This window comes from Tachysurus vachellii, chromosome 23 (genome assembly GCF_030014155.1).
Source record: "Tachysurus vachellii isolate PV-2020 chromosome 23, HZAU_Pvac_v1, whole genome shotgun sequence".
Classification (NCBI taxonomy): Eukaryota; Metazoa; Chordata; class Actinopteri; order Siluriformes; family Bagridae; genus Tachysurus; species Tachysurus vachellii.
Genome location: NC_083482.1, coordinates 10,701,158 through 10,712,469, shown reverse-complemented (window position 1 = coordinate 10,712,469; position 11,312 = coordinate 10,701,158). Strand labels below are relative to the sequence as shown.

At 37.3% G+C, this 11,312-nt stretch overlaps 2 protein-coding genes across 2 annotated transcripts; one reads left to right on the top strand and one right to left on the bottom strand.

The window, feature by feature from the left end:
* Positions 1-206: 206 nt before the first annotated feature.
* crybgx (crystallin beta gamma X) lies at positions 207-2,896 on the bottom strand. The gene is made up of 6 exons (XM_060858833.1): positions 2,853-2,896; positions 2,158-2,206; positions 1,756-1,877; positions 881-1,016; positions 649-788; positions 207-478 (listed from the first exon to the last, which is right to left on the bottom strand). Exons 1-6 carry the CDS (start codon positions 2,894-2,896, stop codon positions 346-348), a joined length of 624 nt encoding a protein of 207 aa, XP_060714816.1. The 3' UTR covers positions 207-345.
* Positions 2,897-5,321: 2,425 nt separating this feature from the next.
* Positions 5,322-10,490, top strand: lctla (lactase-like a). Its single transcript, XM_060859782.1, has 13 exons — positions 5,322-5,448; positions 5,809-5,969; positions 6,194-6,281; positions 6,412-6,521; positions 6,780-6,908; positions 7,161-7,256; positions 7,406-7,460; positions 7,721-7,882; positions 7,985-8,259; positions 8,359-8,485; positions 8,577-8,776; positions 9,379-9,442; positions 9,928-10,490. Exons 1-13 carry the CDS (start codon positions 5,322-5,324, stop codon positions 10,041-10,043), a joined length of 1,710 nt encoding a protein of 569 aa, XP_060715765.1. The 3' UTR covers positions 10,044-10,490.
* The last annotated feature ends 822 nt before the right edge of the window (positions 10,491-11,312 follow it).

Below are 11,312 nucleotides of genomic sequence, written 5' to 3'. Positions count from 1 at the left end.
GATTAACCTAATTTCTCTAATACTGAAGTCAGTGATGGTTTCAAATGACATTTTTAAATACAAATTCAAAACATCAGAACACACCACAAGGGGGCAGTCAAATGTGCCTATGCATGGGATTCAAACTCCTGTCTCTTATTATCAAGCTGTCTATGTTTCATATTCAGCACTCTTTTTGTTTAAAAAAGAACCACAAGATGACCATGTTTGTCTTTTACATAGGTTTATTACTAAAATAGTTTTCTGCTGCGATGTGGATTGTTTGTGGCTTGCATGTTGAGTGTAAAAATGTCAGAGGGGGTTTGGAGGGATTTAACAGGGTTAGAGTACAAGGTTAGGAGGAGTTCAGCTGAAGCGAATTCTGCGCATGGAACCCACAGTGCTGTTCTGAGCTCCCCAATCTGAGTAGTTGCTGTAGTCTTTCCTTTCCAGGATATAGTGGGATCCTCTGTAATTGGGCTCCTGGTACACCACCCAGCTACACACACACACACACTTTTAATTAAGAAATACTGAGTAATAATGTATATCTAATATACTGAGCAATGGTGAGTGGATTTCTGACATTTTCACAAAACAGTATGAAAGTCTGTAAAATTTAAATATTTTAAATGATAAATAAAGGACTGAGTAGAATTAGACACTCACGCTCCACCCAGCACCCGGATTGAAGAGGCTCTGTTCAGGTTATATCTTGTCATGAGGTTGGGGATGTCGTCCTGAAGCTCGGTCTTTCTCCCAGAGAAACCTTGCCTCTCAAACAGCTGAGCACGTGGAGGGTTTGTATCCTGCATAAATCACATATTTACTCAGTGCAGTCTAGGAAATTTGTTTAGTGAAATGCAAATTTATTAATTTACAAAATATTAAAATGGCTCACCTGCCTGACAGAGCGTACAGATGAGATTTGGTCTCCTTGGCCACACCACCTATCTGTGCAGTTATATTCTCCCCGATCAGACATGTCCCACAAATACTGGCACCCACGGAAGTGTTCATGCTCATAGCCCACCCAGCTGCTTACAACAAACATACCCACATATTAACAAAGTTTATAAGGACGTCTGTAAATATGGCTATAATGGTTTAGAGCACTTCAATGAAGAGGACTCAAGAATCCAAACATATCTTCAAAAGGACGGTGACAAATTACAAATTGCAGGCAGTCATCATTACATATACACTTGGATGCACTATTATTAACCATTAGAAAATTCCACTTCCTTAGACAATTACTGCTTTAACTAGCTTTTACAAGATTACATTTACATTAATATTGTTTACACAAACCTATGTGTGATATGATCAATATTAGATTTTAGTTATAATCGAAATACTCATGTCATGAAAATAGCATGCTACAGAAATTTTTAAATAAATATGATAATAACAGCTGTATTTTAGCCAAATTATCATATTATTCCATGATTTTGTACCATGGATGTTGTTTTTCATTTATCTGTGTTGCTGGATGTGTGCAAACATAACTGGAGCTGGCCCATAAATAAATCAAGAGATTTATGGCACAACAGAATTTTCTCTTCATCTCTAGTGGGTTTGTTGATCATTATGGGATGTTTGTCTGAGTAAGTGTATCTGTTGTGATTATGGGTAAAAATATTTCAGTTAATAGACATGAGCTTCTGCTCAGGTGTTTTTTATATATAAGACCAAATTAAGGACAATAACTTTAAACAATGGTTGTTATATGGGAGCCAATTACAGGGTGTGTGTGTGTGTGTACTGTAAACTCACGCTCCACTCTCCACCTGCACAGAGTTACATCTCTCAGGAAAGTTCTTGTCACTCAGTTTCTGGCAGTCTGAACTGAGGTCCAATCGCAGTCCGGCAAAGTTCCTCTGCTCAAAAAGGGTCACCTGACACAGAGCATGAGTGCACACATTTTCCTTTTATTCAATTCATGCCTTAGAATACGTTAAACAATGGTCTTTCAATAGAATGCTATAAATGACTGGAGTGTTCTGGAGGCACATAGATAAAACCTGCCTGACTAAGAGTGTTGCTATAGAATTTGCTTGTGTATTTCTATACAACAAAGACCCAATAATTACACATCTTTTAGTCATAAACTAGGAATAGAGCAATTGACCCTAAAACTATTTATTTTGTGGAAGTACAGCATAAAGAAAGACTCACCTTCCCAGTGGACCCGTAAAATGCACGTTGGAGCACAGACCCCAGCTTGCTGCAGCGCATATGAAAGGGGGATAAAATCACAGTCTGAGCATATTTACACACAACACCATGCATGGACAGATACAAATACAGGGTTATATTAGAAGTCAAATATATAGGCTAATATACATAATCACAGAAGCAGGGCACAGGAGCAAAAATCTATCTAGAATATATGTATAATATAGAGAATATCGAGGCCAGGTTTTTCAAAAGCAGCATAAAATTAAAATGATTCTACTAGGCAGAGATAGAGAAAGAGATGAGTGAGAGTGTTCAGGGTCATACTCACTCTACCATTGAACAGTGCAAATGTTTGTGTTGCTATGTTTTTGGGAAACTCAAGCCATAACTTTATTAACAATTGCTTACTTTTTGCATATTGAATATAAAACATATAAAATAATTAAAATTCAAATATAGTACATTTTGTCAGTTCATCTAACGAATGTCCTGGCTGTATCTGAGGTGATTAGTTGTCCAGCGCATGGTAAATTCACACATGAATCCACTTTAAAACACCCTCACACTAGTGAAATTATTATTTAAACACATTCGGATGTCAGAACACATCCCTGTGCATGGGCAGAGGCTCATTTAGCATTAGCCTAAAACTTTTGGTGCTGCTCCCATTTCTGAACCTAGCACAAACATACCTGGTTTGTTGGGCTATTCCAGGGACTTTAGTAAAGATGTTCATTTCCACTCATGTAGGGAATAACAATTCTCCTTAAATACACCAGCATGAGAGAATAAGGAAGTACCAGAACACTCATTCTGTTTTCATCTGATTCTCTACAGCTTTTCTGCATTGATATGCTAAACACAGAGTACAACACATACAGAGGATTGCTTTAGTGTTGAAACATACACACACACACACACACACACACACACACACACACTGCATGTAAAAGAATATAGTCATATGCTTAAAAGCATTTTGATATATTGTCATATCCACTTCTAAACACACCACACCACACACACACACACACACACACACACACACACACACACACACACACACACACACACACACCACACATATTGCATGTGAAAGAATACAGTCATATGCTTAAAAGAATTGTGACATATTGTTATAACCCCTTCTAAACACACACCAAACACACACACACACACACAAATAACAGAGTGCAATGGCAACACAGAGTGCAATGTTTTCTCCATTGCTATAACAACGCTCCTCCCTTTCCAAACAGTATTTAAGCATTGTTGATTAATACACAAATTAGGAACATGTATCGGAAGCTATTACAAATAAACCAGGAATTAAATCAGTGGAACATTTCACAATCTTGACCTGGACTGCTTTTATCCATTCACTATATTTCATTGACTAACATTTCAGCAAACACCAGTCAAACTTGAAAGAACACAGGAGAGATGCTTAAATATGACATGTTAAATATACCTTAATGCTTTTAATATACTCAGTTCAAATTAAACCAATGTTTTATTAACAGTATATGATTTTATATTTATATCTCATATATACAGGAGCCTAAATACAGGAGACTAAATCAACATAAAGACACTTTTATTGTATAAAATATACAAGTGCAGTATTAAACATCAGTATAACTCAGATATCAATAAAATATCAACTGCTGACAGGTTAAACTTAGTAGTTGAGAGTTTCCAAAGTTTTGTTCAGTTACATTTCTGATGTAGTAACTTATAATGTTACATTTGACATTTTCTTTCTCTTAATTAATATTATCAGCTGCATCAGTTTAATATTAACAGATCATTTACAGAATTAATAAAGCACTGTCAATAATAACAAAGTAAGTAAACATGAAGTCCTTTTTTTAAATTTTGACTAATCGCTCTTGCACTATTTTAATACTTTTAATATATTTATTAGATATGTGGGTGCAATTAATGTGTACATAATCTATATAATGTCTTTTACATTTATATTTACGTTTGCAGGTACAAATAAAGGTAATCAATTTTCTCTGGAAAGTCATTGAAAAAAATGCCTTATAAATAATTTTTTGGCAGATTGTGCAGTATGTTTAAAGCTTTTTACTTCTCATCACCTCCAGTGGAACACTGCCAGCTGTTGGATCATCCTCATTAGCATTACTTTGCTTACAACATCAAATCTGTGTTTCTATTGAACCTGTTTGCACCAGCACTTTTCCTTTTTCACACCACTGAGCGTGAATAGGGGTATTTGTGTCAGTGTTTGGGTCATGCGGCTCCTGAATAGCATCAGGAGCTGCTGGATGTTTCGCTTCTGCATGGTGGTGGATGAAGAGCACCTTTGGAGAACAATGTGAGGATGAAATAAGTCTGGAGACTTGGGTTATATTCTGGCATTTTGGGAAATTACAAGGAGAAGAGCAGGTATGACTGTATATGTGTTTTTTCACAGAGAGAGAGAGACAGAGAGAGAGAGACAGAGAGAGTCTTGGTGTCCTGGTGAGGAAGGGGATGAGTCATTTCTTTGGCAATAACAACAAAAAGAGTGCTTTTAGATCTTTAATTGATCTCTAATTCATTTTGAGATGTCTTTCATACTGGCAGCTCTGGATAAATTGACTTATCTCCTCTCTCTGATAGCATTCTGTGTCAGCATGTCGTATAGCTGGCTGAAACAAACACCTAGTAATTTGGTCTAATCTCTGTTTGGAAGAAGTTTGACACTTAACAGTGATTGCATGTGAGAAATAGTGATCTGTGGCATGTGTGCTTCACATGTCTACAGGCTCTGGATCGATCCTAAGTAAGTTACAAAACTGAAGAATCACAAGATTTTTTTTTTACAAGTGTAGAAGTGTAGCTTTTATGTTGATAACAAGCAGCTTAAGATATGATCATAATTAAGTAGACTCCACTGTACATATTGTTGGTTTAATAAGTATTAAATTTAGAAATTTAGGTTTAATGGAGCTAGTGATAAGATTGCATTAGCTAAAGAAGATGACATACCTAAAAGCTGCTTTGCCAGTCAATGTAATGTCTGAGTGAACATTCCATGTTTTTATGTGTCACTCGTGATGGTGTAAAAAGCTCATAAACAGTTTTACATGTAAAAGGTTTTCACTGTTTTATCTATCTGGTAGGTACAATTATTGAAAGCCTGACACACAATGGCACAGCACATGCTTCTGACCTTGTGCCATGTTCTCATGTTGGCTTTGCATATTTCTTCATCTGAGGATTTTGACTGGACCAAGAATGAGAAGGGATCCTTTCATTATGGCACTTTCCCTACTGGTAAAACTTTATATTATAGAATAAAGTGTGTGTGTGTGTGTGTGTGTGTGTGTGTGTGTGTGTGTGTGTGTGTGTGTGTGAGAGAGAGAGAGAGAGAGAGAGAGAGAGAGAGTGTGTGTGTGTGTTTGTGTGTATGTGTGTGTATGTGTGTGAGTGTGTGCGTTTGTGTGTGTGTGTACACGCATGATGCCATATGTTCCTTTGCACCCAGTGATCTAAAACAGTTGTAAAGTTAAATGAATGACTGAGTAATCTATTTTTTTCTAAATTGGCTCCATCTAGTGGATATGTGTATTCCTACTCTAAAATAATAAAATAATTTGAATTTGCTAATTTCAGTGCATGTCTAATGAATGACAGGTTTCTCTTGGGGTGCTGGAAGCTCAGCATATCAGACTGAGGGAGCCTGGGATAAAGATGGCAAAGGGATGAGCATCTGGGATGTGTTTTCACATGAAAAAGGGAAAATCCACCTGAATGGCACTGGAGATTCTTCCTGTGAGAGCTACTACTACCTCAAGGTGATGTACAGCGTACACGTACAGTCCATATAATCTCATTATGTATAATAATATCTGTATAATGTAATATAATGTCTAATCTTTAATGTAATCTATTAAGGCATTATGTATCAACATCATGAAATCGATCCTTCTAGATATAAACCAGTGTGTGAGGAAGAACTGACCCCTTAAAGACTTTTCTTTTTTTTTTCTTTCTTTTTTTAACTTTTTTTTATTTTCAGGATGACATCTTGTTAATGAAAGACATGAAGCTGAATCACTACCGCTTTTCTATTTCTTGGCCAAGGATCCTACCCACTGGAATCAAGTGTAAGTCAATAATAATAATAATAATAATAATAATAATAATAATAATAATAATAATAATAATAATGATAATAATTTGCCTAAATTACCACAAAATTCAGAGTAATTAAAGACAGGTTGTTCTGTTTAATAGCTGAGAAAATCAATGAGAAGGGAATACAGCACTATGAGAGTCTCATCAATACGCTCCTGGAGAATCAGATCATGCCCATTGTAACCCTTTATCACTGGGATTTGCCTCAGGTGAGTACTAAAAGGCGTTTAGGCGTCCCTATCTTAAAATTGAGGCATTCTTTTCCAGGATAATAACTGTACTACTCAGACTCGAGAGGACAATTCAGAGTTTATTTCTGTATCCTTTATCCTGTGCATAACCCGTGGTGGAACTGTGCATAGCCTTATTGTCTGGGAATGGAGATAATGATATTTCCACCCAGAGCTCTGATCGAATTTGCTTCTTGTGTGATTCGGAGGGTCAGGAATTCACATGCATATTTTCAGGTTCTTCAGGAGAAATATGGCGGATGGCAGAACAGCAGCATGGTCAGTTTATTTAATGACTATGCCAACCTGTGCTTTGAGAGATTTGGTAATCGAGTTAAACACTGGATCACCTTTAACAACCCATGGGTAAGCGAAACAAACGTCATCCAACGTAAGAACCTGGACATTTTTCTTGTTTGAACCATGTCTAAACATTTTTCCTGTATTTATTTTCCATGTACTTTTTCTGTATATAGAAATCACAGGGTCACACATGGAAATGTGCATAAACGAAAAAATTCATTTACTTTAGGCCTGTCCAAATACAACGAGTTCATATCAGAAAATCATTTTCAAAATGCACCTACTGTATATGACACAATCTCATTTTCATTACAGTCAATTGCAGTGGAAGGTTATGAGACTGGTGAACATGCTCCTGGACTGAAACTGAAAGGCACTGGCGCCTACAAGGCTGCCCACAACATCATTAAGGTAAACATGAACCTTTAAGTTCTCATTTTTCAAGGTAGGAATACAATCACGCTACATATACTGGAAGACTATTATCACATGGTTGTTGTAACATTTACGACTATAAACTAAAAGCTGAGCTTGAGTCTTTTTTCTATTTAAACCTGCAGGCTCATGCTAAAGTTTGGCACACATATGACATCCAATGGCGAAACAAACAGAAAGGTAAAAAAAAAAAAAAAATTATTCCATCATCAAAGACTGATGAGATTCCATCATCAAGTGTCACTGATGAGAATACTAAAAAATTTATTATTTTACCTGTTTATTAAAAGGTTAAAGGTCCTTAAACTACAAATACGAGGGTAATTTGTTTTAGTTTTCTCTGAATTAAACTATTTAGTTTTAGTTGCCTAAAATAGTTTACCAGTTCCTCGGTACAGTAATACAGATGGCTGCTTTTAAACTGCTCTGCTTGACTGTAGGAATGGTGGGCATCTCTCTGTCTACTGACTGGGGGGAGCCGGTGGACATCACGAATCAGAGAGACATCGAAGCAGCCGACAGATACATGCAGTTTTACCTGGGATGGTTTGCAGCACCGCTCTTCAGTGGAGACTATCCTCAAGTGATGAAGGAATACATAGGTAAGTCCTAGTATCTAAACACATCTTAATAACTAGGATTGGGAAGAAGCATTCTTCAATATTCGAATGAGAAGGTAAAATAAAGATTATTTCATTCTCCAGGAAGGAAAAGTGCACAGCAGGGCTTGGGGAGTTCCCGTCTGCCCACTTTCAGCCCACATGAGAAAAGCTACGTCAAAGGCACCTGCGACTTCCTGGGAATCGGCCACTTCACCACACGCTACATCACACAGAAGAACTTCCCCTCAAACCATGGAAGTACTTACTTTACTGATCGGGACTTAGCTGAGCTAGTAGACCCACTCTGGCCTGATCCTGGCTCTGAATGGCTTTACTCAGTGCCATGGGGCTTCCGTCGGCTGCTTCACTATGTGAAGGTACTGAGCATTTTACTCACATACCAACGCTGATGATGTTGTAGACAAGATGTTAGACATGCACACTGATGTAAACCTAGCCTCATTTCCTTTCTTCAGACACAGTATGGAAACCCTATGATATATGTGACAGAAAACGGCGTCTCAGAGAAGATAGCGTGCACTGACCTGTGTGATGAATGGAGGATGCAGTACTTCAGGGATTATATCAATGAAATGCTTAAAGGTCAATGTGAAACTAGAAGACACATATTTTAAGCTTTACTTGTCCAGCTTCATTAATTGAGCTAACAATTCCTACATTCTTATCTTGTCAGCTGTAAATGAAGGGGTAAATGTGAAAGGATACACTGCGTGGTCTCTGCTCGACATGTTCGAATGGGACGAGGGCTACTCCGAGCGGTTCGGACTTTACTATGTGGACTTTGGAAGCAAAAATAAACAACGTTACCCAAAAGCCTCTGTTCAGTTCTACAAACGCATCATCAGCTCCAATGGCTTTCCCAATCAGAGAGAAGTATGTATTTTTTTTTTGGCAACACTTACTGACACAGTGCGAAAACTAGAATAGAAAACGAAGATGTGGTCACAAAAGGAACATATGGTAACATTTATGAGCAGAACAGCTCCAGCTGGCTGCTACTATATTACTTAGACCAGGGATTAAAGCGGAAAGCAATACTCATGACATCCTCATTTTTTGTCCATTTTTAAAAGCTTGTTTTTGTCCAAAATCACATTAGAAGATATGAAAACAGAACCCCTAAGTACGTACTTTTATTCAGATTTATCTGTGAGCTGATTTGGTATGGTGTCGAAAAGATGTTGTTCACGAGTTGAACTTTAAACGACCTCGGCCCTAAAGATTTGCAGTGAAATTTCCATAAATTATGTGAAAGCCATTTTACTATGAAACACTCCCCATCCACATAAATATTTTTGCAAACATACCTCAGCTTTAAAAAATGACCTCTATAAGATGTATATGGTGAAGGAGAACATGAATTATGACATGAAACATGACGTTAGACGTCTTAATCTGTCCTTGACGTAACAGCTCAAGGGTTACATTTCTGTCCTCCGTGTTTTAATAATGTTTTGTATTTATGGCCATCACAGATCGAGAGCTGGAAAAGGAAAGCGACGGAAACCTGCACCTCCAGTAATCAGCTTCTAGCAGCAGGTCAGAACATTTGAGAAAATGTCCTTCTATAGAAAATGTAGTAAACTTACAATGTCCAGAGTAGAACCAAGGACATAATCAGTGACAAATTTTTATCAGATCTAGCTGGGGCAAACAAAAGAATCCATTTTAACATTATTAAGTCTAAATTGTTCAATGAGGAAGAATTGCTTAATTAATGGACAAATAAAAGCAGCAAGTCACAACTATGGATTTCTGGCTTAGTGAATAATTTTAAATAACTTAAAAAAAAAAAATCTAACAGGAATTTTCTTTTGTTTGCTTCTCCAGCTAGAAGAAAATCCAAGGAAAATAAGGGCCATGCAGAAATGCCAAAGGTTTGGCCTGCACATGATGAGGTTTAGGTACTAGAGAATGCTTTTGGAATGTCAGGGATTTGCTGACATCTTGTAGTCTATATGTGATTGGTTACATTTTCTTTCCTTGCAATTTTTCTTATCAGTTTTAACACTGTAATGTTTTAGATCCACTGAGCAGCCACATGGAGCTGGTGACGGAGATTGTGGTTCCTACCGTAGGTACCGTCTGTATTCTCCTCACAGCCGTTTTCTTCATGTTCCTCCTGAAAAGTCGGCTCTGAGATCCTGAATTGTGCATCTGTCAGTCCTTTCTGTTCTTCTGAAGCAAATTCCTCCCTTCCTTATCTCCAACTGCTGAGTTATTGAATACTTTCTGTATGATATTAAACTCTCAGTGGGAAAGTTAAAGGCTTGCTGTTTGATCTGACGTGAAGGCTGAATTTTGGACTCTTCATGTGGCTACAGACATTCTGGGTTAACATTTGATACTGCAATTCTCTGAGAGCTCATAGTGATAGTGGGTATATGGGAATGCAACATGTAACAGCAATAACTCAAATAAAGGTTATAACCCTGTATTTTGTTTCATTTTCTCTCATGTTGTATGTCTTTAAACAACTTCTAATTCATCGTTCAGTGAAACTAAACTCAGTTTAACAATTTGTCTGCTATAAAGAATTTGCAACAAATAAATTACATCATACATTCAGTGTACACACACAGTATGTTTAGCACAAACTACAAGAAATAAAAGAGCAATTTATTTAATCGATTAAATGCTTTATCTTAGTCTGGGTCATATGGTGGACAGAAACACACAGGATTGCAAACTCCGTATCAGCGTGTGTAACTGTAGCAGCACATTGGTGCAATCAGTAGTGTTGGGTTTTCTATATACTACATGGTTTTCCTCAGGGTTCTCCAGTTTCTTCCATCCTGTATGTGTACAGGATGACAGTGTGAATAAGTGTTACTTTGAATAACATTTCTTCCCTGAGGCAATCAGATTACTCAAAACCCTGTTGCCTTCCCAGTGCATACTTGGGTTATTTAAACATTTATCCCAGTCTGACTCAACACCACTGGACACCATTACAAAGAACATCAGCCACTTTATAAACCACTAAATGTATTGCTGCTACACTACCAAAGAGCTTACAGCCTGTGTTCTGTATTTTTATTATCCTGTGTATTTATTGGTCTGTTCTGTGTATTTATTGTCCTACACTTTTCTCACATGTTTGTGTATTTGCACTTTATTAAATCTCACATACTGGTATGTCTTGCACCATGGTCCTGGAGATACAAAATTTTGTTCCGATGCATAAAAGCTATATAGAGGAATGACAATAGTGTGAAGTGTGTTAATGTCTGTGTGCATGATGTCTATGATCGACCCAGCTAGGGTCTATTGCTGTATTATGCTAGAGTAGGCTCTGGATCCACCACAACCCTGAATAGAATAAAGAGTGAATGAATGAATGAATGAATGAACCCATAGGAAACCACACAGATATCAGAAGAAACTCGTCACAGAGCTCAGGATCACC